The sequence below is a fragment of the Macrobrachium nipponense genome, chromosome 23 (assembly GCF_015104395.2).
Source record: "Macrobrachium nipponense isolate FS-2020 chromosome 23, ASM1510439v2, whole genome shotgun sequence".
NCBI lineage: Eukaryota > Metazoa > Arthropoda > Malacostraca > Decapoda > Palaemonidae > Macrobrachium > Macrobrachium nipponense.
The window spans coordinates 71,403,221-71,428,421 of record NC_061090.1 but is presented as its reverse complement, the minus strand read 5'-3'; the positions used below and the strand labels follow the sequence as shown (position 1 = coordinate 71,428,421).

Sequence of the window (25,201 nt, the reverse complement as noted above, 5' to 3'; positions counted from 1 at the left end):
ATATATATAAATATAATATATATATATATTATATATATATATATATATATATATATATATATATATATATATATATATATATATATATATTATATTTATATATATCTATAAATATATATATATATATATATATATATATATATATATACTATATATATATATATATATATATATATAATATATATATATATAAAACGTTACATACATGTATACTTCTCTGTGGTGTAAATTAAGGAAGTAATCTATCTAACTAACCAGACAAGTAAAACATTGGAATCAAAATAATTGATATTAACGGTAATACAATATAAAAGGTCTGTGCTTTTGTGGAAGGAATTTAAAACTTTCCTAAACTGAGAAACAGATATTGACAAATCTTTTATGCTTTTAACGGATATACCATATCATTCAGCGATGAAATTCCTTTGTGCGTCGACGAAAAAAAACAAAATGAAAACAAAAGAATGTCATGAAGTGCATTTGGAAAAAAAAAAAAGAAGAAACTTTACAAATACAACAGACTTTCAGGGGTAAACTTTTTATTATTTTTTAGAACCAAACAAGGCTTTCAACTGTCAGTATAAAAGAGCTGACGTTCTCTCCGATGACACAGTTCAGCTTCTGACGCAGACAAAAACTACTACTCTCAAGATGGTGTCCAAAGTGGTGAGTGTGATTGGCCTTTTTGTCTGGCGTTTTGCAAAATTTAGAGGAAAACTTTTAGCTGACGAAAATTGAGACTTCTGTTGATTATTTAAAGTATTTTGTTTTACGGGAAGTATTGAAAGAATTATATTCGAGATTCGTAATGAAAAAAGAAAAGGAAATCAATAGTCATTTTGAATCTATTCTTACAAAAAATTAAAACTAGAAAAATAATAGAATGAATGATGAAATACTTAACTGTTCTTTAACTCTGATTGACTCTCTCTCTCTCTCTATGCCTGTTCGTTTTTCGAGAACTCATGAAAAATGTGAGAGAGAGAGAGAGAGAGAGAGAGAGAGAGAGAGAGAGAATATTTGCACTGAATACTTTCACAGGAATACCGAATATGGCCCTTTTTGCCCTCAGGTGTTCTTTTGCCCTCCTCCTGACCTGTGTCGTCGCCATGACCTTGGCTGGCCCAGTGCCCGAACCGGAACCAGGCTACGGCTATGGTGGATATGGCGGTTTCGGTGGATTCGGCGGCTTTGGTCGTGGCGGATATGGCGGTTATGGTGGCTACGGAGGTTATGGTGGTCATGGTGCCTATGGTGGCTATGGATGGTCAGGCTATGGTATGAGTTTTTGTACTAAATTAATAGGGCCATGTTTAATTTGAGAAGGTTAGGTCATATATATATATGTGTGTATATATATATATATATATATATATATATATATATATATGTATATATATATATATATATATATATATATATATATATATATATATACACATATGTATACATACATACATATATACATACATACATGCATGCGTTCATACTATATATATATATATATATATATATATATATATATATATATATATATATATATAATATATATAATTTAATAATATATAATTTATTCAGAAAATCACGATATAAATAGACATTAACTCACATACCTCGAGTTAGCTAAAACTAACCTTATTACATTGATTCAAAGGAAATTTTTAAGCAACCTTCTATGAATGTGTCAGGGACGCAAAATCTTTATACTTTCATTTCTACATTTCAGGAAATGAAGAAACTTCTGCCGAACCTTTCTTCCCTTTTGGAGAGAACGATGATGGTAACCAGATCACCAATCCTCCTTCGTTAGAACATCGAATGATTTGGATAAAGATCATATATCTTTTAAGACATCTCATCTCTTCATCTAATTTTATTTCTGTGAATTAATGTTCGAGTTCTCGGATATTGGCAATGTCATCCGTATCCGTAGACGTATCTGTGCTTCCGTCAATAAAAAGATTTTTGTGATAAAACTGAAGATATTAAAGAGGAAAAATAAAGATTACAACGTATATAGTGTTTTCTTTGGGGTATCCTTAAAACTTGATGAATCATTTAGTGCTGAAAAGGCTTCAGCAATAAAAACTCAAAAACGAAAACTATATATATATATATATATATATATATATATATATATATATATATATATATATATATATATATATAGATAGATAGATAGATATATATAAAATATACGTATATATATATATAATTATATATATATATATATATATATATATATATACATTAGTAATATAAGTATGTATAACATATAGATGTATCTATGTATTATAGTAATCTATATTATATATATTATAACAAACATATATATAACGGATATATAGTATAATTCTAGTCCGATATACTATGATAACTATTGTGACAGATACCCTATTCATTTAAATGACATTCAGAAGCTCAGCGGTGTATTTATCTATTTATGGTATTAACATAATTCTTATTGGCTATATATATATATATATATACATATATATATATATATATATATATGTATATATATATACATATAACAATACTTCAAGGGGTATTATAATACATCAGTAGAACGCCATAGTTTATTAAAAACGTTTCGTACACAAATCTCGGTGCATCATCAGTCTGTGAACAATAAAAGTAAATGCATTATAAAAAGGAGTTCACAAAATTACAAGGTAATTAAAAATTAATAGTTTAAAAAGAAAAGCAGAAGCTAAAAGTTTAAAATTTTTAAAACACTGTAAGAAGAGATAGAGAACCAAGACACCAACCATCCAAGGCTAAAGACGAAGAAGGAATGGCAAAAAACCGGTAGTCCATATAAAATACTAAAGGATGAATCAGTAACAAAAAGTTTTTGATAGGTCGCATCATCTATGATATTATAATTTTTAATTTTAAGAACAACCTGGACACCATTTTTTAGAAAAAATAATTTAGAGATACTCTTGACCCTGAAAAAACGAGATGGCATAGTGATTTGCAAGCCTGACAAGGACAAGGGGCTAGTTATACTGAATAAGAATGATTATATCGGCAAAATTGAAAACATTTTAACTGACAATGCCAAATTCTAATCCCATGGTTAGCCTAACTTTCTGGATATATATAAACGAGAAGATAGAATTAATAGATTCCTAAAAAAAATGAAAAAATGATATCATCATAGATGATGCGACCTATCAAAAACTTTTTGTTACTGGTTCATCCTTTAGTATTTTATATGGACTACCAAAAATACATAAAACCAAATACCCTTGTTAGACCTATTATGGCCGCCTACAATCGCCCATCGTCCTCGATCTCCAAGTATTTAGCTGGTTTGCTCTCTGAATGTAGTATTAATGAATATACATTAAAAAACGGGTACGAATTTCAACAAATTATCAACCAGAATGGTGACTATTTTATGGTCAGTTACGATGTTGAATCACTTTTCACTAATGTACCATTAAACGAAACAATTGATATTATTTTAAACAAGATTTTCATCAGCAATGATACTCTGTTTTATGGTTTTAATAGGGCTATTTGTTTTTAACGAGCATCTCTATTCGCAGGTCGATGCAGTTGCTATGTGATCCCCTCTAGGCCCCATTTTTGCAAATTGTTTTACGTCTGACTTAGAAACACAATTCTTAAATCAATGTGAGTCTTCTTTTTAACCAGCATACTACAGGAGATACGTAGACGACACTTTTGCTCTGTTTAAATACCCTTGGCAATGCACGCAGTTTCTGGAATATATTAATCAGCAACACCCAAATATTCAGTTTACGATGGCGGTGGAGAGCAGAGACAGTTAGCCATTTCTCGAATTCACCACAGCGGTCTATAGAAAAAAGACCTATAAAGGTTTAGCTAACAACTATTACAGTTCATGCCAAAGAACCTTTAAATTAAACGTCATTCTACTATGGGTTTTAGAGACTGTGCAAGCACGTTTTTTGGCAATAACTCTCTAACGAACACTCGTATCGGAACGAGATTTTGCTGTAGTGTATTACACCCAGTGCCGTAATATATAAGGGTATCGTGAATCACTAATTGTAAAGAATACGACACTTGTCCCTGAACCAAGAGGCAAAAACTCTATTATCCAGAAATGGATACGAACACAACAGTAAAAAGCACCGCCTACCCCCTCCCCCCCACCTCCACCGCCACCACAGTCCTTCTTCCTTCCCTCACCTTCCCCTCTCTCTCTCTCTGAAAGTTGTTTCAGTTTAAACTTATTTTGTATGATTTTTCTATCTATCTATCTATCTATCTATCTATCTATCTATCTATCTATCTATCTATCTAATAATAGTTTACATTGATGTATATTCTCACGAAAGGCCTAGATAGGTAAGATTCACCCCCACCAGTGTGAAATCATTTATAAGATATTACCTCACAAACCTTCCCGGTAACAAATCAACTCATCTGCATTCTCTCTCTCTCACATCACCGTGATTTATATAAATCATTTGAGCTACAAATGTCCTTTAATATCTAATTTGCACTACCTCGGAAATGATATATTTTCATATATGTACCGAAGGGGAATTTTTAGTTGATAATAATTTCGTCCCCTCATGGGATCGAACCACCATCCAATGGACGGGAACGAAATCAGGACTGACAGTGTAATGGTCATAATCGATATAAACTTATAGCCTCTCTGTTGGCCGAGTTGATAGCGTCTCTGTCTGTCCTGATTTCGTTCCCGTCCACTGGACAGTGGTTCGATCCCATGAGGGGACGAAATCATTATCAACTAAAAAATCCCCTTTGGTACATATATGAAAATATATCATTTCCGAGGTAGTGCGAATTAGATATTAAAGGACATTTGTAGCTCAAATGATTTATATGAATCACGGTGATGTGATAATTATTCATAACAAGGCTACGTGGGTCAAACGTTCGAATTGGCTAACATGATTGAGGGGATTTCATATCGATTCTAATTACGAAAACACCGAGTTCGACGGTGATTTGTAATGGTCAGAATCGATATAAACTTATAGCCTCTCTGTTGGCCGACTTGATAGAGTCACTATCTATCCTGATTTCGTTCCCATCCACTGGACGGTGGTTCGATGCCATGAGGGGACGAAATCATTATCAACTAAAAATTCCCCTTCGGTACATATTTGAAAATATATCAATTCCAAGGTAGTGCAAATTAGATATTAAAGGACATTTGTAGCTTAAATGATTTATATGAATCACGGTGAAGTGATAAATATTCATAACAAGGCTACGTGGGTCAAACGTTTGAATTGGCTAACATGGTTGAGGGGGTTTCATATAAATTCTAATTACGAAAACACCGAGTTCGACGGTGATTTGTAATGGTCAGAATCGATAAAAACTTATAGCCTCTCTGTTGGCCGACTTGATAGTCACTGTCCGTCCTGATTTCGTTCCCGTCCACTGGACGGTGGTCCAGTCCCATGAGGGAACGAAATTATTATCAACTAAAAATTCCCCTTTGGTAGATATATGAAATGATATCAATTCCGAGGTAGTGCAAATTAGATATTAAAGGACATTTGTAGCTCAAATGATTTATATGAATCACGGTGATGTGATAATTATTCGTAACAAGGCTACGTGGGTCAAACGTTCGAATTGGCTAACATGGTTGAGGGGGTTTCATATCGATTCTAATTACGAAAACAACGAGTTCGACGGTGATTTGTAATGGTCAGAATCGATATAAACTTATAGCCTCTCTGTTGGCCGACTTGATATCTTCAATGTCCGTCCTGATTTCGTTCCCGTCCACTGGATGGTGGTTCGATGCCATGAGGGGACGAAATTATTATCAACTAAAAATATCCCCTTCGGTACATATGAAAATATATCAATTCCGAGGCAGTGCGAATTAGATATTAAAGGACATTTGTAGCCCAAATGATATATATATATATATATATATATATATATATATATATATATATATATATATATATATATATATTTATATATATATATATATATATATATATATATATATATATATATATATATATATATATATATATATATACTATATACATCTATATGTCTGTATGTAATGTACTTATAAATACGTTACATATGTGTATACTTGTGAGTGGTGTAAATTAAGGAAGTAATCTATCTAACTAACCAGACAAGTAAAACATTGGAATTAAAATAATGGATATTAACGGTAATACAATATAAAAGGTCTGTGCTTTTGTGGAAGGAATTTAAAACTTTCCTAAACTCAGAAACAGATATTTACAAATCTTTTATGCTTTACGATATACCATATCATTCAGCGATGAAATTCCTTTGCGTCGACGAAAAAAACAAAATGAAACAAAAGAATGTCATGGAGTGCATTTAAAAACAGAAAGAAACTTTACAAATATATCAGACTTTCAGGGTTAAACTTTTTATTATTTTTTAAAATCTAACAAGGCTTCCAACTGGCAGTATAAAAGAGCTGACGTTCTCCCCGATGACACAGTTCAGCTTCTGACGCAGAACAAAAACTACTACTCTCAAGATGATGTCCAAAGTGGTGAGTTTGATTGGCCTTTTTGTCTGGCGTTGCAAAATTTAGAGGAAAACTTTTAGCTGACGAAAATTGAGTTTTATGGTCGATTATTTAACATATTTTGCTTTATGGGTTTACGGAAAGTATTGAAAGAATTATATTCGAGATCCATAATGGAAAAAGAAAATGAATCAATAGTCATTTTGAATCTATTCTTACAAAAAATTAAAACTAGAAAAATAATAGAATGAATGATGAAATACTTAACTGTTCTTTAACTCTGATTGACTCTCTCTCTCTCTCTCTCTCTCTCTCTCTTTGCCCGTTCGTTTTTCGAGAACTCATGAAAAAATAGAGAGAGGAGAGAGAGAGAGAGGGTGGAGACGAGAGAGAGAGAGAGATTAGTTGACGAGAGAGACTAGAAGGAATGTTTACAATGAAATCTTTCACATGAAAACCGAATATGCCCTTTTCGCCCTCAGGTGTTCTTTGCCCTCCTCTTGACCTGTGTCGTCGCCATGACCTTGGCTGGCCCAGTGCCCGAACCGGAACCGGAACCAGGCTACGGCTACGGCGGATATGGCGGTTTCGGTGGATTCGGCGGCTTTGGTCGTGGCGGATATGGCGGATATGGCGGTTATGGTGGCTACGGAGGCTATGGTGGCTATGGGGGCTACGGATGGTCAGGATATGGTAAGAGCTTTCATTTGATAATGTTAGGTAATTTCGGTAAACATACATACATACATAGTATATTAATATATCATAACATTGATTGATATATGTAAAATTATCTAAAACTGACTTTGTTACTTTGGGTAAAATAATATACTTAAGGAACCTAATATGCATATATATACTATATATATAATATATATATATATATATATATATATATATATATATATATATATATATATATATATTATATGTATATGTATATATATCAGTAATATGTACTTTTATACCTTCATTTTAATTTTCAGGAAAATAAAGAACCGTCTGGCAACCCTTCTTTCCCAATGAAGAGACCGATGAGAACAGCAGATCATCGTTCATCTTTCATCATCATCTCTGATTAGTTCGAATAAAGGATATATGTCCCATTCTTAAAGACTTCTCGTTTCTTTAATAATTACATTTTCGAATTCGTATTCTGTGATGTTAGAAAGGTCCTCCTTTTGTAAAGTATCACTGTTCCTGTCCATCAAAAGAGAAAAATAAAGATTACAATGAATGGACTTCTCTACTTGACATCCTTAATCCATGAAGTGCCATTCAACGCTGGAAATACTTCATAGACATACATATGAGTATGTATAACTGTATAATGGAGATATGGAACGTGATGAATTTATGAATAAAGGCAAATGCTGCGAAATGGAAGTGATGCAACGGAGTAGTTGCTATGTAAAGGACAATAAGTCGAAAGGCCTTGCAGAACCCCATCCTTTCTCTTTCCTTCGTAGATTTTGTCTTTATACATATATGTCTGTACAATATATATAGTATTTATATATATATATATATATATATATATATATATATATATATATATATATATATATATATATATATATATATATATATATATATATATATATATATATATATATATATATATATATATATATATATATATACCTATATGTACATTTATATATGTACTATATATATATATATATATATATATATATATATATATATATATATATATACTATATATATATATATATATATATATATATATATATATATATATATATATATATATATATATATATATATATATATATATATATATATATATATATATATATATATATATATATATATATATATATATATATATATATATATATATATATATATATATATATATATATATATTATATACACTTACATATACATACATAATATGAATATATATATATATATATATATATATATATATATATATATATATATATATATATATATATATATATATATATATATATATATATATATATATAGATATATAGATATTTGTAGATATATATATATCTTCTATATATATATATATATATATCTATCTATATTATATATATATATTATATATATATATATATATATATATATATATATATATATATATATATATAATAGAGGACACCACGGTTAATATCTGTTATTACAAAAGTTATATATTTATTACAGATTCACGAAGTGGAGAAAATGAAGTAGAATTACGGTTCTAAGATCCAGTTATTCCTGGAGTTTAGTACACATTTTAAAATACTCGACAGGAAAGTTTTTTTGTTCGTTTCTGGAACTTGTATAAAGTATCAAGTGAGATAAAGCATTTGAGTCCAGACATTCCTTGCATCCTATACTAACTTTTCTTAAGTAGTCGTGGGATAAATATACAACGACTGGAAGGAATTAATATCCTCACGAATTGTGGAAAAACAAGCAGGCAGCGAGAGAGAGAGAGAGAGAGAGAGAGAGAGAGAGAGACTCATCACAAGCTACCCAATGTTTCAGAATTGCACAAAACCTTTCAGCTTTACAAACACCAATTTTGCAGTCTTATGCAACAAAGTGAATCGGTTCTAGATTTGCAAAATATGACCTCGAGATCAAGACCTCCAAATTCCTTATAAAATTGGCCCATCCCCAACCCCACCTTGATGCTAGCACCTATTCATCATAAGGCTACTTCCCCTTAGCAACGAGAAAGAATGAGAAAGAAGTGTTACCCAAATAGACGTCACTTGAAGGAGAATAGTTTTAATACAAACGTGGTCAAAGATGAACTATGACCTGTGATTCAACTGGTGTTAAGTTGGGGGAATAGCTGAAGAACACCATAGATGGTCTACCTACTCAATTATTCCTCTTTCAAAGCGGTACACTTAGAAAACTGTGGCTTTATACAACACAAATCGTTCAAGGCGTTATTCCATAACCACCAGTATGATCAGCTGTAGAAGGGGCTTTGACAGTCTCGAAGCCAGTGGCTATAATGGAGATGTTTATACTTCAGTAGCACCAGACATCGACCTAAACTAGTGGTTGTCAACCTTTTTATTATAGCGCCCCCTCTAAGAGGTGGACCTTCCCTCCTCTCCCGCCCACCACCCCCCTTGCATCTGTAAGTAAAATTCCATCCCAGATTCAAAGGAAAAAAAAAATTATTTTCCAGTGAATTAGCGAGATACTTGACATTGCTTCTTAGCTACTAGATCTTCAATGCGTGATTGAATGCCATAGTGTCTAGAGCGTACGCCCCCTTCAACATTCAGCCTGTTTGTGTATTTGGTCTTGAGAGCAACGAGCGTCGATAATGCAGCTTCTCGAAGATACATGGATACGAACATACCTAGTGTCCGAACGAGTCCAACTAGAATAGTATATGACTATACGAAACTAAAGTTATAAGGCAATACTTTTTCCCATAAACTTATGAATATTAGTTCCTCACTCTTGTTAAGAGAATAACAAATATAATTAGTGTTTTTTTTCCTTAGGGTTTACCAGCTGCCTGGAAATTGCTGACGCTCCCTGGGGGCCGCACCTCCCAGGTTGAGAACCAGTGGCCTAAACAGTCATGGGCTTAAGTGACTATACAGTAGATGTTTAGACAGCAATAGCTCCAGCCGTTAGGCTGACACAGTCATAGTCTTAAGTGGCTATATTGCCGATGTCTAGACTGCAAAAACACCATCCATTAGGCTTACACAGTCATAGGCTTAATTGGCTACACTGTAGATGTTTAGACAGCAATAGCACCTGCCATTAGGCTTACACAGTCATAGGCTCAAGTGGCTACACTGTAGATGTTTAGAAAGCAATAGCTCCAGCCATTAGGCTGACACAGTCATAGGTTTAAGTGGCTACACTGTAGATGTTTAGGCTGCAAGAGCAACAGTCATAGGCCTGGACTAGACACCAGGAAAAAAAGGCACATTACTTGAATGAATATTTGACAAAAGACTAATTCCATTATTGTCAGTAGGATCATAGAATGGGGGTCTAGATTAAGCCAAAGTTGTACTGGAACGGGCTCTTGCTTCTTAGCAGTGGTTATACGATTGATGTTTAGACTACAACAGCAACAGCCATAGGCCTAAACTAGACATCTAGAATGAAAAGCGTATTTGACCACCATCATTACTACTCATTCTTATGAAAAGAGGTCAAACGGATACCAACTCGAGAAGTCGGTTCCTAAAAACTACAATTACTGCACCATTTACTCAACAAGCAGACATAAAAAATGCCGAACAGAGAGAGAGAGAGAGAGAGAGAGAGAGAGAGAGAGAGAGAGAGAGAGAGAGAGAGAGAGATTTTTGCTGTTATTAGGAGTAAATGAGTTTAGTATATCAGCTAACGTAAATACTTAAGTTAAATTATTAACGGTAATTGAAGGACTGTTGAAAGAAAGCACTTTGACTGCAACCTCATCCTAATATGTATATATATATATATATATATATATATATATATATATATATATATGTGTGTGTGTGTGTGTGTGTGTGTGTGTGTATAATAAATACATATATGTATATGTATATATATATACATATATATATATATATATATATATATATATACACATATACAATATATCTGGGTGAGTATATGCATATGAACATAAGCAAGGCAAAGTGTAAGTGATTGAAATAAACTATTCAAGTAACCAGACAGGTCAAACAATGGGATTAAAATAATGAACGATAACGGTAATATAGAAATATATATTTCTTGCTTTTGCGGAAGTATTTTACTAAGCTATACTGAGATACTGGAATCAAAATATCTTTTATCTCTTATTCTATATCATTTCGTTCGGCATTGAAATTCCTTTGCGTGGAACACTTTCGGTGATAAAAAAAGATAAAACAATAAGATGTCATCAAGTGCATTAAGAAAAGAAAGTTTATAAATATATCAGACTTTCAGGGTTATACATTTTATCTATTTTTTAAAAGTAGAAAATGCCTTGCAACTGTCAGTATAAAAGAGCTGACATTCGCCCACATGACACAGTTCAGCTTCTGACGCAGAACAAAGCTACAGTTCTCAAGATGGTGTCCAAAGTGGTGAGTCTGCTCTCTCGTGTTATCTGTCGTTACAAATTTTAATGGAAAACTCTCATCTGACGAGAATTAGCTTTACGGAAAGCATTGAAAATTATGTATTTACAACTCATGACATAAAGGGAAGGACATTACTAAATCAATGATAAACATTTTGATCATATTCATAAAATAGTAAATTATCAAGTGTTACAATATATATGTATACACACACACATATATATATATACATTTATATAAAGATATATTTATATATATATATATATATATATATATATATATATATAGTAAGAACAATGAAGCTCTTAGCTGTTCACAATCTTTCCATTTATAATGAACTGCATCGCATATTCTCCAGAATAAATACCTTAGCAAAGACTTATGCCCTTTTTGCCCTCAGGTGTTCTTTGCCCTCCTCCTGACCTGTGTCGTCGCCATGACCTTGGCTGGCCCAGTGCCCGAACCGGAACCGGAACCAGGCTACGGCTACGGCGGATATGGCGGTTTCGGTGGATTCGGCGGCTTTGGTCGTGGCGGATATGGCGGTTATGGTGGCTACGGTGGTTATGGTGGTTATGGGGGCTATGGTGGCTACGGATGGTCAGGATATGGTAAGAGCTTTTGTACTGAAACAATAGGCAGTTACACATGCGTGCCAAGTACAAATCAATGCACACACATATATACATATAATGATATTATTATATTTATATATATATATATATATATATATATATGTTTGTGTGTGTGTGTGTGTGTGTGTGTGTGTATTCCCTGAATGGCATGACATGAATAGACATTGATTTATATGCTGAAGTTACCAGTTACCTAACACTTATTTTATCACATTAATCAAAATTACATTCTTAGGCAACCTCGTATGCATATCAGTAATGCCAAACTTTCATACTTTTACTTTACATTTCAGGAAAATGAAGAAACGTCTGGCAACCCTTCCATTGAAGAGATCGATGAGAACAGCAGATCATCGTTCTTCCTTCATCATCATCTCTGACTCTTTTGGATAAAGGATGTAGATCATATCCTAAAAGTATTCTTATCTCTTTAATAATAACTACTATATCTTTGAATTGGAATTCTCTCGGATATTAGCAATTTACATCTGTTTTTTCCCCAAACAAAAGATTTTGTGATAACATCCAATACCAAACAAGTAAAAATAAAGAATGCAATTCATGGTGTGCTTTACTTAAGAGCCTTGAATTATGAAATACCATTATACGCAAAAAGTATCTTATGTGGTCAATAAACTCTGCGAGTTTATCATACACCATTTCATGTACTTGAGACCATTGAAATATATAATTGGCGGTGCTTTTCAGTCACCACATAAAAAGAACAGACAGCACAGCAATATTTGGATAATAGGATCAGTCACCACAGTAATACCTGGACAAAATGGACAGGCACTGCAGTAATGCATGGATAAAAATAACAGACAGTAGGTATTTTCTGGTTAAAAGGGACAGATAGCACAGTAAAACCTGGTTACAGGGGACTGGCAGAATTGTTAATACCTTGATAAAAGGGACAGTTACCACAGTAATATCTGGATAAAAGGGTCAGGCAGTACATAATACCTGGGTAAAGGCGACAAACAGTAGAAATAATAACTGGGTAAAAGGGACAGTCACTGCAGTAATACCTAGATAAATGGGACAGTCACCACAGTAATACCTGGATAAAGGGGAAAGTCACTACAGTAATACCTGGATAAAGGGGAAAGTCATCACAGTAATACCTAGATAAATGGGACAGTCACCACAGTAATACCTAGATAAATGGGACAGTCACCACAGTAATACCTGGATAAAGGGGAAAGTCACTACAGTAATACCTGGATAAAGGGGAAAGTCACCACAGTAATACCTAGATAAATGGGATAGTCACCACAGTAATACCTAGATAAATGGGACAGTCACCACAGTAATACCTGGATAAAGGGGAAACTCACCACAGTAATACCTGGATAAAACGTATATGCAGAACAGTAATACCAGGATAAAAAGGCCAGTCACCACAATAAACTCTGGATAAAATGGATAGACACCACAGTCATACCTGGATAAAAAGGACTGACACTACAGTAATACCTGGAAAAAAGGGAGACAGTGAGCAGGCAGCACAGTAATATCTGGTTAATGGGGACTTGCAGCATAGTCAGACTTGGATAAAAGGACAGCCACCATAATAATACCAGGATAAAAGTCACACACGGAACAGTAATACTGGGTTAAAGGTGTCAGGCAGTACAGCAATGCCTGCATAAAAGGGACAGTCACTTGAGTAGTACCTGTGAGCTCACCCACGACTGTTCGAAGGGTGAACGTTTGAATGAAAAAAGTAGAGATGACAGTTGGACTGTCAACACAAACCCCTCCCCGTCTTCCTTCCCTCCCCCTTCCCATTATAAGTACACTGTCATTCAGAGTTTTCCCGGGCAGTGCCGGGTTGGTCATCTAATGAGTGTGTGTATATATATATATATATTTATTTTTATATATATATATATAGTATTATAGTATATATATATTTATTATTAATATATATATATTATATATATATATGATATATATTATATATATATATATATGTGTGTGTGTGTGTGTGTGTGTGTGTGTGTATACCACTTAGGCAGATGGTCCCAGAATCTCTTAAAATTCTGATTCTCAGCAACATTTTAGGATGAGGTTGCTATCTTAGCGCTTTTCTTCAGCTAGTTATTGCAACATAATTCCTAACTTAGGCCAACAAAGACTCAGCTAAAGTGACGTGTACATAATTCTATGTGCAAATGGGCATGTGTGTTTGTACATGCGTTCAGGAAAGCGTTCTATTTGAAGGAATGGTTTTAAACAAATGGTAAAAAATTGGTCCAGCATCTTTGTTTCGTAAAACACAAACAATTCCAATGGAAGCTTCTACGTTATCAGGCATCTTAAACCTATCTACTAATTTCTAATAACTTCGAATTTCTCTCTCTCTCTCTCTCTCTCTCTCTCTCTCTCTCTCTCTCTCTCTCTCTCTCTCTCTCTGTGTCGGTCTTTTTGTACGTCTGGGTCTTTTTTGTGTAATATTTACGAACGAATATATTAATCTCTCTCAAGATTAATTCATTTGTTCATGAATTCTGGAGAAACAAAAATGCAATGAGAGAGAGAGAGAGAGAGAGAGAGAGAGAGAGAGACCTTACCTTACAGACCTTACAGTTCGTTCGGGCCCCAGGTCCCTCAGTGTGAGGCACCTCTAATGTCTACCAGAGAGTTGCTAGTACATCTTCCGGTATATTTTGCATCTTCCAATCTTGGATGGTCTGGGATGCAGTTTAGATATCTGTCGAGCTTATTCTTAAACACATCTACGCTCACTCCTGATATATTCCTCAGATGAGCTGGCAACTAGACGCTGCATTATCGATGCTGGTGCGTAGTGGATTAATATCCTGTGTGCTTTCCTTATTTTTCCTGGTATAGTTTTGGGCACTATTAATCTACCTCTGCTTGCTCTTTCTGATATTTTTAGTTCCATGGTGTTTTCTGCTATTCCTTCTATCTGTTTCCATGCCTGAATTATCATGTAGCGTTCTCTTCTCCTTTCTAGACTATATAATTTTAAGGATTGTAGTCTTTCCCAGTAGTCAAGGTCCTTAACTTCTTCTATTCTAGCTGTAAAGGACCTTTGTACACTCTATTTGTGCAATATCCTTTTGATAGTGTGGGTACCATATCATATTGCAATATTCAAGTGGACTACGAACATATGTTTTATAAAGCATAATCATGTGTTCAGCTTTTCTTGTTTTGAAGTGCCGTAACAACATTCCCATTTTTGCTTTACATTTTGCCAAAAGAATTGCTATTTGATCATTGCATAACATGTTCCTATTCATCATCACACCAAGGTCTTTGACTGCTTCCTTATTTGTGATTGTCTCATTATTAGGTCCCCTATATGCATATAGCTTTCCTTCTCTGTCTCCATAATTTATTGATTCAAATTTATCAGAGTTAAATACCATCCTATTTACCTCTGCCCAATCATATACTTTGTTAAGTTCTCTTTGTAGCGCGTTCCTATCTTCATCACAAGTAATTTCTCTACTTATTCTTGTGTCATCAGCGAAACTACTCACTACCGAATCCTTAACATTACTGTCTATGTCTTCAATCATAATAACAAACAGTATTGCAGCTAACACCGTACCTTATGGAATAACTATCTGTTTTCTGTTGTGTAAAAATTCTTTTAACCATCTTCCTACTTTATCCACGATATTGTGTTTTCTAATTTTCTTCGCTAATATATTATGGTCTACTTTGTCAAAAGCTTTTGCAAAGTCTAGATAAACCACATCTGTCTCTTTTCCGTTTACCATATTTTTATGTATGTTCTCACGGTGGACTAACAATTGGGTTTGTGTACTTTTTCCGGGTACGAAACCATGTTGTCCTATATTAAACAAGTTATTTTTTATTAAATGTTTCATAATATTTTTCTTCATTACCCTTTCATACACTTTCATAATATGTGATGTTAGACTCACAGGCCTATAATTTACTTGCCTCTAGTCTTGATCCACTTTTTGATAGTAGGGGTAATATATGCTAATTTGTGCTCATCATAAATCTTGCCTGTATCTACACTTTGTCTTAATAATATTGCAAGTGGCTTTGCGATAGAATGAACTACTTTCTTTAACAAAATAGCAGGAATTCCATCAGCCCTGCTGCAGCTCCATTTTTTAATTTCATTAATAGCCTGCACAATATCAGCTTCATTAATATCTATGTCAGCTAAATATTCACTATTTTCGTCCCTTACTTCTATATCATTATCTTCATTATCTATTCTAGGGGTGAATTCTCTCTTATATCGTTCTGCCAATATGTTGCAAATTTCCTTTTTTTCATTCGTTAATCTCCCTTCAATTCTTAGAGGGCCTATTTCTATTCTTCTTTTATTCATCTTTTTCGCGTATGAGTATAATAGTTTGGGGTTTTGCTTGATATTTATTAGGGTTTTTTCTTCCAAGTCCCGTTTTTCATTTTCTTTTGATTGTATAATCTTTTTGTTCTGCATTTTCTATCTTACTTTTTAGTTCTAAATAACTTTCCATGCATTTTTTTCTTTTGCAAGACCTTTTTTCCACTTTCTGATTTTCTGGAACAAGATCCTTCTGTCTCTTGGTATGCATGACTGATGTTTACTTTTCTTCTTCGGTATATATTTATCCACTATTTTCTCTAATATTTTATATAATATCTCCGTATTTACCCTTATGTCATCACTTACGAAAATGTTATCCCAATCTTTGTTTAATTCTTCATTTATTTCTGACCATTTTATATTTTTACTGTAGAAGTTGTATTTTCCATATCCTTCCCACTTTTTCATTTCTTGCTTATCTCTGTTTTCACTTGCTTTGGTATGGACTGTTAATTCTATGACATTATGGTCTGAAATACTTGCATCATAAACTATTATTTCTTTAACATAATTCATCTCGCTCACATTCTACCGCTATTAGTTCACATTCTGAGTTACTATATTTCTCATATATTTTTTCCTTGTTTTTTGTCTTTCCCATATATTGCGGTTCCCCCTTGATTCCTATTTTGTCTATCTGATCTATAAGTTTGGAACCCTTTTATTTGATCATCATTCCCAGTCTCTTGGGAATACCAGGTTTCTTACTTATTCATTATATCTATTTTCTTTTCAATTTGGGTTAGTTCTTCTAAGTACTCTATTTTTCTTTTGAGTTACTCGTAACTAGACCCTGCGCATTCATCACTATGATGGTTTGCGTGTTTTCTCCTTCATTTAATATTGGTAGTAATAAGGATTTTCCCATGTCTCTTTCCTGTTCTGGTATGTTGTTCTTTTTTTCATTTCCAGAAATTCTGACATTAAAAAATCCAACTTTTCCATAATATTTGATCTTCCTTCATCATAATTATTCATTTTTGTGTCTGAATCTGCAATTTTCTCCGTTTCTGCAATATCCTCTTGCATAATAAATACAGTTATTATCTTTTGAGTAGAATTTTGGAGCTGATGCTTTGAAATTTTTTGCTGACATCTCTGCATATCTCGTTGATGGCTTGCTTTTTTCTTTTACCTGATATTCTTTATTCCTCTCTTTATTTGTTTCTTTCTTATTTTGGATTTTATTACTTGATTGATTATTTATTTGATTATGATTCATGGCTACAGGGTGCATATATTTACATTTTTTGTCGAACTTACATCCTTTTCCTTCTTTTAGGTTTTTGCATATTTTTGGATGCAGATCTCTGCATTCATCCTCATAGCCATCTAGGTATGCACATTTACCATATATTTCATAGTTGTGACATACCTTAGGGTGTTTGTAGTAACATCTTTCTCCAAATCAGCAATTCCCTCTTTTCAAAAGGTTGCAGACTTTGTCTTTTTTGTCTATTTTTTCCTCTTTCCCGTCATTGTGTAGATCTGGGTAGAGCCTCTTCGGGATTTTCTTTTGTGTTGTCATATCGTAATTTATTTCTTCGTAAGTATGCTGCTTTATTGCCTCATATGTAGTATCAATGAGTATCTCTGCATCCATACTTTTATCTTGTTCTTTGTTTTCCTTATTTTTTTCTGTCATTTCAGTTTTGTTTACTTTTCTTCCGTTTTCCTCTTCTTCTTCCTCTTCCTCTTCTTCTCCATCCTCAACTATTTGTACATTCAATCTTGATTTAATAACATTGTCTATCCACGATAGACATGTTGAACAAAATATTCTTGTATCTTTTCTCATATCTTGCATTACCTCAGCATACTGTGGATGGGTTGGAATGTTGCATGCAGCACATTTTCTGATTAGGTTTTGTGGATTAACTATGCTATACCACACATTACACAGTTTGCATGCTTTTGGCATTCTTTTTCCTAATGCATCAATTAGGATATTCACAAGGTTCACCTTATTCATTTTCTTTGTCGGATTATGTTGGTTTATGTATATTTTCTTTATGAGTCTCTTGACCACTTGGATTTTATTTGGAACTTCTTCAATTATTTTCAAGATGTTTTCAGTTGATTTGTTCCAGTTTGAAGGATTATATCCTTCTAATATATCTATGAATGCTTTTGTATGTTTTTGGTTAGGACTGTTGCTGATCTCATATATGAGAAATGCCAGTTCCCTTCCTGCTACCTCATCGCATTGAGAATCTGCCAAGCAAGCTAAATTTCGCCATTTCTTACCGCAGTTGGAACTTACTGCCATCTTGTTCTGATTTACAGTATTTCACTTGTTAAACTAACTTAGAAGACGCTTTATCCTACTATTTTCACACTAATCTTATCACCGATAGTTCACGAACACTTCTAGATATTTCTCAAATTCTAGACGTATGTTAAACTTGTGATATCTGTTGACTAATCTGACTTCACGCGGGAACGTCTCACCAAGCAAGATGGCTACTACGAGAGAGAGAGAGAGAGAGAGAGAGAGAGAGAGAGAGAGAGAGAGAGAGAGAGAGAGAATGCTTGTAGCGAAGTGTTTGACCACAAAATACTGCACGTGTTAAAAGGAAAACGTGGAATTATAAAAAAAAAAAATTACCACGATCTGTTTGGAAAAATAAAAAGGATAACAAAAGATATCAGTAAAAGAATAAAAAAATAAATACATAAATGAAGCGATCATTATATTTCTAAACTTTTCAAATCATACGATTGTTTTTATATAACTACAGTATTGTTATATAAAAATAAATTTTGCGTCAATTTCATAAGTTTTTTCTTTCCTACTTAATATTTTTCAGAAGTATTTCTCAGTCTCTTTTATTGAATTAAACTTCCATATAATTATTAGGATGTGTAAATAATAAATAAATAAATTTTGCCAATTTCATAAGTTTTTTCTTTCCTACTTAATATCTTTCAGAAGTATTTTTCAGTCTCTTTTACTGAATTAAACCTCCATATGATTATTAGAATGTGTAAATAATAAGTAAATAATAAGTAATTATACTAGTCTAGGTAAACATAGGGTAAAAGCGGTAGATGAGAGAGTCCATATTCATATGCTATTTTGAATTAGGTAAAATAAGATTTAAAATAAGAAGGCGTGATCCTACCGTCAGCTTACTCGGAATGCCGGCAAGATTTTCCCTTCACAACTTTTTCCCTTCCTAACTTTTTTAACGTAAATTAAAACGCGCTAAAATCTACAGTCAAATGGAACGTTGTTTCACCAACGAAAAATAAAATAAATAAGCTATATTTTATTAGAAATCATTTTTCTGTACTGTTTAACATGGACATTATTTATATTTTATATTTTCATTCTAATAAATCATAAATATCCTATCCTAAAATTCCTGCACCTTTAACTCAACGCGAAACACCTTTCTCAGACCTTTTTAGGCTCTGCCATAGACCTTTCCTACCCCTGCCTCAACAACAACAACAACAACAACAGCAACAAAGTACTAGTTTGTAGGCTTACTCCCCGAGTAAGCCCATCCTACTTCAATATAGATCAACTAACGTTCTGTGACTAATACCAAAATAAATGAAAGAAAATACACCCATGAGAAAATCAAAACTCACATGAAATTTTCAAATGGATATGGTGTTAAAAATCAAAATTAAAAGCTATATATTTTAATCCGATTGCACGATGTTCTAGCAACTACTTTTTTTAATTCATAAAATGAAATTATTGCTTGCCAAATTGGCATTATCATCACTGTGAATTTTTTTGCAAAATTATATCATATAATTTATCATGTATTGCAATCACCTAAGTTAAAGTCAAAATATAATGTAATTATTTCGCTCGAATATGACATAATAAACATTAAACGTCATTTTCCTTCTAAGGAATTCCCAAATATATTTTTTTAATAAATATTTTCCATCGTGAATCATAAACATTTACTTCATTCATGTATCACACGAATTATTTATAGCAATCGCCAATTTTTTTTTATTCCGGCGAACTCCACCGACAATATTATATGTTTTAGCCGATGTCATACTATTTCAAAATCGACGAGGCTCGTGACATCAGGTGCGACCTCATTACTGACAGGAACGTGACATCGTTACTATAAGAACCCGGGGTCGAGACTGGGTCGGATTTAGTTCGGATTTGACGAAGGTCGAGAAGTACCTTTGAAAATGGTGTCAGCTATGGTAAGTCTTAACCTGGGAACATTTCGTTGCTTAGATTTTGAAGTCAGATCTCGTATTTGAACATTTTTTTTTTTTGCTGATATTTCGTATATTGTCTAATTAAGTCATAAGTAATTTCTTCTGGTTTAGTTCGGTGTTCGACAATGGTCGAGAGGTCCCTTTGAAAATAAATGAATAAACACACACATTATATATATATATATATATATATATATATATATATATATATATATATATATAATATATATATAAATATATGCATACATACTATATATACATATACATATGCATACATATATATATATATATACATATATATATGTATATATATGTATATATATGTATATATATATATATATATGATATTATATATATATATATATGTTTATGTAGTTTAACTCATTTATTTATCTTCAAAGGTCTGTACCTCTTGACCTTTGTCGAACCCTGGACAAAACAAGAAGAAATTACTTACGATTTGATTAGACAATGTTCGGAATATCCACCGAAAAAATGTTCATTAAACCTGTAATTTTTTTAAGATACTGTTTTAGCTACTGGAGTGAATTCTATACATAAAGGTTAAACTACAAAATATTAAAAAAGTAGAAAAGTAGCTAACAGAAATACAGGTTTAATATATGAACATTCACCAATATTAAGCACATGCTAAAATCCTCCATATCCCGAAATCAAAGTTATCATTGCCCATCAGCAAGTTTTTTATTTTTTTATTTTTTTTACAATTCTGTTACTTGATGCCTTCATTCTACCTAATGAACTCACCATAGCTTTGCGTTTTTATCTCATTAAACGTTGGTATACTAAGCTGCACGCAAAGATGGGAAATGCTCGTTAAACAACCTTCTGATACTGTTATTATAACACACTCTTAACTTGACAAGGTATGACGACTTTACTTGAAAATGGATACACAATAAAAAGAAAGCATTTCACCCTAGCTGAGCCTACTGAGATTTTCAGCAACATTTTTGCTCTAATGAACAAACTCCTGCACAAGTTTGCAACATGATTGTCATCATTGTTTTACTTATTCAATTGTTGAACCATTCCTGTTAAAGTGATTCTATGGGAGTTCATTGTTCTTGCAATTGCTGAAAACTGTACATTTAGTCTTGTGAGCAATAACATTTAATTTCACAGAGCCTGTGTATGAGAGAGGTCATCCACCAGACACTGCAAACTACTCAGCAATAGACAAAACGCAGCAATATAGTCAGCATAGATTGTATGGCTAACAATCTCACTACTCAGGACGCACGTCGTTGCGGCGCCAGCAAGAACTAATCAATCAATCAATTATACTCAGGACGCAGCCAATTTCGTGATAATGCGCACCTCTGTTTTACTCCACAAGTTACACTAAATTCTTCCTATGTATCAATACCCCATTTTGATTTATCTTTTAAGTCGAATACCAGTATTGTCAAGTGCTAACAATGTTAAGTTAAAAAGCCTCTTTTTAGCATCATTTCAAATACATATCTATGACGTATCTTGTCAAATGCCTTCGACATGTCCGCAAAACAAGAATATACAGGCGTGTTGAGTCTACTGTACTCGATAGTCGTGTTTTTCAGAATAGTTATGGCCATGTCAGCTCCATGTCTTGCCTTACACGCACACTGATGATCTGAAGAAGCAGGCAAGAAAGCAGAACATCCATCAGTATTAACTGCCTCCAATACATTTGAATAGACCGTTGAGAGAGAAACTGGTCTTTAACCACTACAAAAACTGCTAATGTCGCAATTTTCATCCTTAATGATAGGAACAGTCATAACTCCTAACAAATGAGAGACCGAAACAGCAATTAAAAAGTATACTCTGTGCTCTCTGGACCGTGACTCTGTGAAACGTGCTACAGGGTGGGCGGCGCATATACGTATGTAGGGATTTGGGCAGTTAAGCCATCATAGCCAGGACTCCTATTTGCACAGACTTCTTTAACTGCCCTTTTTCACCCATGTGAAAATGTCCTGTAGAAGCAATCTCACTTCAGTTATATTCATAGTAAAATTGAATTCGCTCTTCACCAAATCTTGATAGCGGACGGGCATTGAAGTCACCCACAGTCATCACAGAGTTGTCAATGTGATCTTCTAAATAATCTATATACACTTCCACGTTTTCCCATTATCAATTGGAAGGTAACAGCCGGTGATACGTCAATGCTGAGAATCAGTTTTTACCGCAGTGCAAATTCAAGTAATCTATCATCATTTGTATTAAATGCGGGAAATATGCATAGCTAGATTTTTTTCTGAAAAGAAAAGCCGCCCCACCTAAAGGTCTTCCAAGCAACATATCTATAGATCCTAAAGAATCCTATTGTCGCACAGGAGGTTATGTCTCTTGCAAGCAAATTGTCTGAAATTCCAAACTGTCTATTTTTTCAAGTTATGTCTGAAATTTCAATCTGTCTGAAATTTCAAAGTCTGAAATTTTGAACTATGTCTTAAATTTCAAACTATATATGTCTGAAATTCAAACTGTCTGAAATTTCAAACTATCTGCAATTTCACACTATGTCTGCAATTTCATACTATGTCTGAAAATTCAAACTATATCTGAAATTTCAAACTATACCTGAAATTTCAAACTATATCTGAAATTTCAAACTATATCTGAAATTTCAAACTGTCTTTGATTTCAAACTATGTTTGAAATTTCAAACTGTTTTTGATTCCAAACTATGCCTGAAATTCCACACGGTGAACATTTGACTTCAGAGATCGACAATCAATGATGAAATTCTCATGACCGTCTCCTAAAAATGCTGTAGAGATAAACCGTAAGAACTGATAATTGAGTACAAAAATCAATTAGTAAACATACAAGTTAATCATACCATCTTTTCCCGAGAACATCCTAGTGCCAATTCTCATGTTTATATAAATCAGGAATCCTCTCCTTGAACTTCCCCCTGATTATCTCCTTGAGAGACTTATAATTAGGATGGCGTTGGATCTACTGCTGACACTCGGTCGCGCCCTCAACTCTTGCGATCTCTTCTTCCACGTGAGCTACCCAGGGCCTCGGCATCTGCGTCAGGAGGAGACTGTCTTGAGACAAAGGTACTCCCATTCCGCACCTGTTGGGCGGCCGATAATGCCTTTCCAGATCTCGTGCCAATCTTGGAGCCAATAAATGGCAGATTGCCGTCGCTGAGAACCCTGATACTATTCTTCTTGCATTTTAATACATTTTAATCAATTTATTAATCTATTCATTTGGTGTCTCTGTAACTGCCATCCGCTGTCCTCTCTGGATTCCGTATCCGTGGATTCCAGAAGATCGCTCGTTGGACAATTGCAGCGAAGATTACGGCGGAGTCGCTGCTGGTCTAAGAGTTGTTTCACCTGCCTCTCGGAATACCCCCAATGTTGTTGATTCTGCTGCGACTGCTGTTGTTGTTGTTGTTGTTGCAATCAGATTCGCTGAACAGCAGCGTCAATATGCAGTAAATGAGCCTCGCTCGCTATCGAACTTCTCAGTTCCAGAGGTCCTCATTCCTCACACCGTTGGTGGGTTGAGGAACAGCCTTCCAGAGAATGTCGTGCAAATTCAACTTCAGAAGTTTATGCAAAGGTGCATTGCATTCCTACCTTAATACTATTATCCTTGCATTTCAATGCATTTTTATCTATTTGTTAATGTATTAATTATAAAGGTGAATACATAATTATATATAAATATATGTATTATGTATGTATATATGTATATATATATATATATATATATATATATATATATATATATATATATATATTATATATATATGTGTATATCCAGTATATAACTATATTATAGTCTTATTCTACATATATAATTATATATTTTAATTCCATATATTATATATATTTAGTTTTATGTATGTTTTATAGTATTTATGAATATCAGATTATATATATAATATATAAATGTGTATACTACTAATATAATTTAAAAAAATATTATAAAAGTTACTATAAATATTTCGGTATTATTATATATATCTATATATTATATTTAATATATGTATGTATGTATATATTATATGATTATATATAAATAATAAATATATATATATATATATTATATATATATAATATATATATATGTATATATTACAAAATACACATTCATATGTTCGAAAGTTCGAAATATGAATCAAACCGTTATCAAACAAAACCCCCAAGAATTAATTTGTCTCTAGACATTTTCATTTAACCCCAACAAGGTCACTCGTGGCTCGGGAAAGTCACGCGTCGGCAGCAGAGGTGACGCAACCGTCGTCGATAAAAGAACGTACGAAAGCGCACGTGCCGATCAAATCGCCTGATACTGAAGACAGCAGTTTTACGACACGGTTGTCGAGATTTTGTGTCCCATTGTT

The 25,201-nt window shown here is 33.2% G+C and overlaps 2 protein-coding genes across 3 annotated transcripts; both read left to right on the top strand.

Annotated features, from left to right (window-relative positions):
• The first annotated feature begins 628 nt into the window (after positions 1 to 628).
• LOC135196906 (neuropeptide-like protein 31) lies at positions 629 to 7,758 on the top strand. 2 transcript variants are annotated; one of them, XM_064223734.1, is made up of 3 exons: positions 629 to 666; positions 7,003 to 7,213; positions 7,507 to 7,758. In XM_064223734.1, exons 1-3 carry the CDS (start codon positions 652 to 654, stop codon positions 7,512 to 7,514), a joined length of 234 nt encoding a protein of 77 aa, XP_064079804.1. In that variant the 5' UTR covers positions 629 to 651; the 3' UTR covers positions 7,515 to 7,758. The 2 variants fall into 2 exon arrangements, with proteins under 2 accessions (XP_064079804.1, XP_064079794.1); XM_064223724.1 differs by lacking the exon at positions 629 to 666 and adding an exon at positions 6,484 to 6,544.
• Positions 7,759 to 11,505: 3,747 nt separating this feature from the next.
• Positions 11,506 to 12,804, top strand: LOC135198168 (neuropeptide-like protein 31). Its single transcript, XM_064225685.1, has 3 exons — positions 11,506 to 11,610; positions 12,008 to 12,218; positions 12,536 to 12,804. Exons 1-3 carry the CDS (start codon positions 11,506 to 11,508, stop codon positions 12,541 to 12,543), a joined length of 324 nt encoding a protein of 107 aa, XP_064081755.1. The 3' UTR covers positions 12,544 to 12,804.
• Positions 12,805 to 25,201: the final 12,397 nt, after the last annotated feature.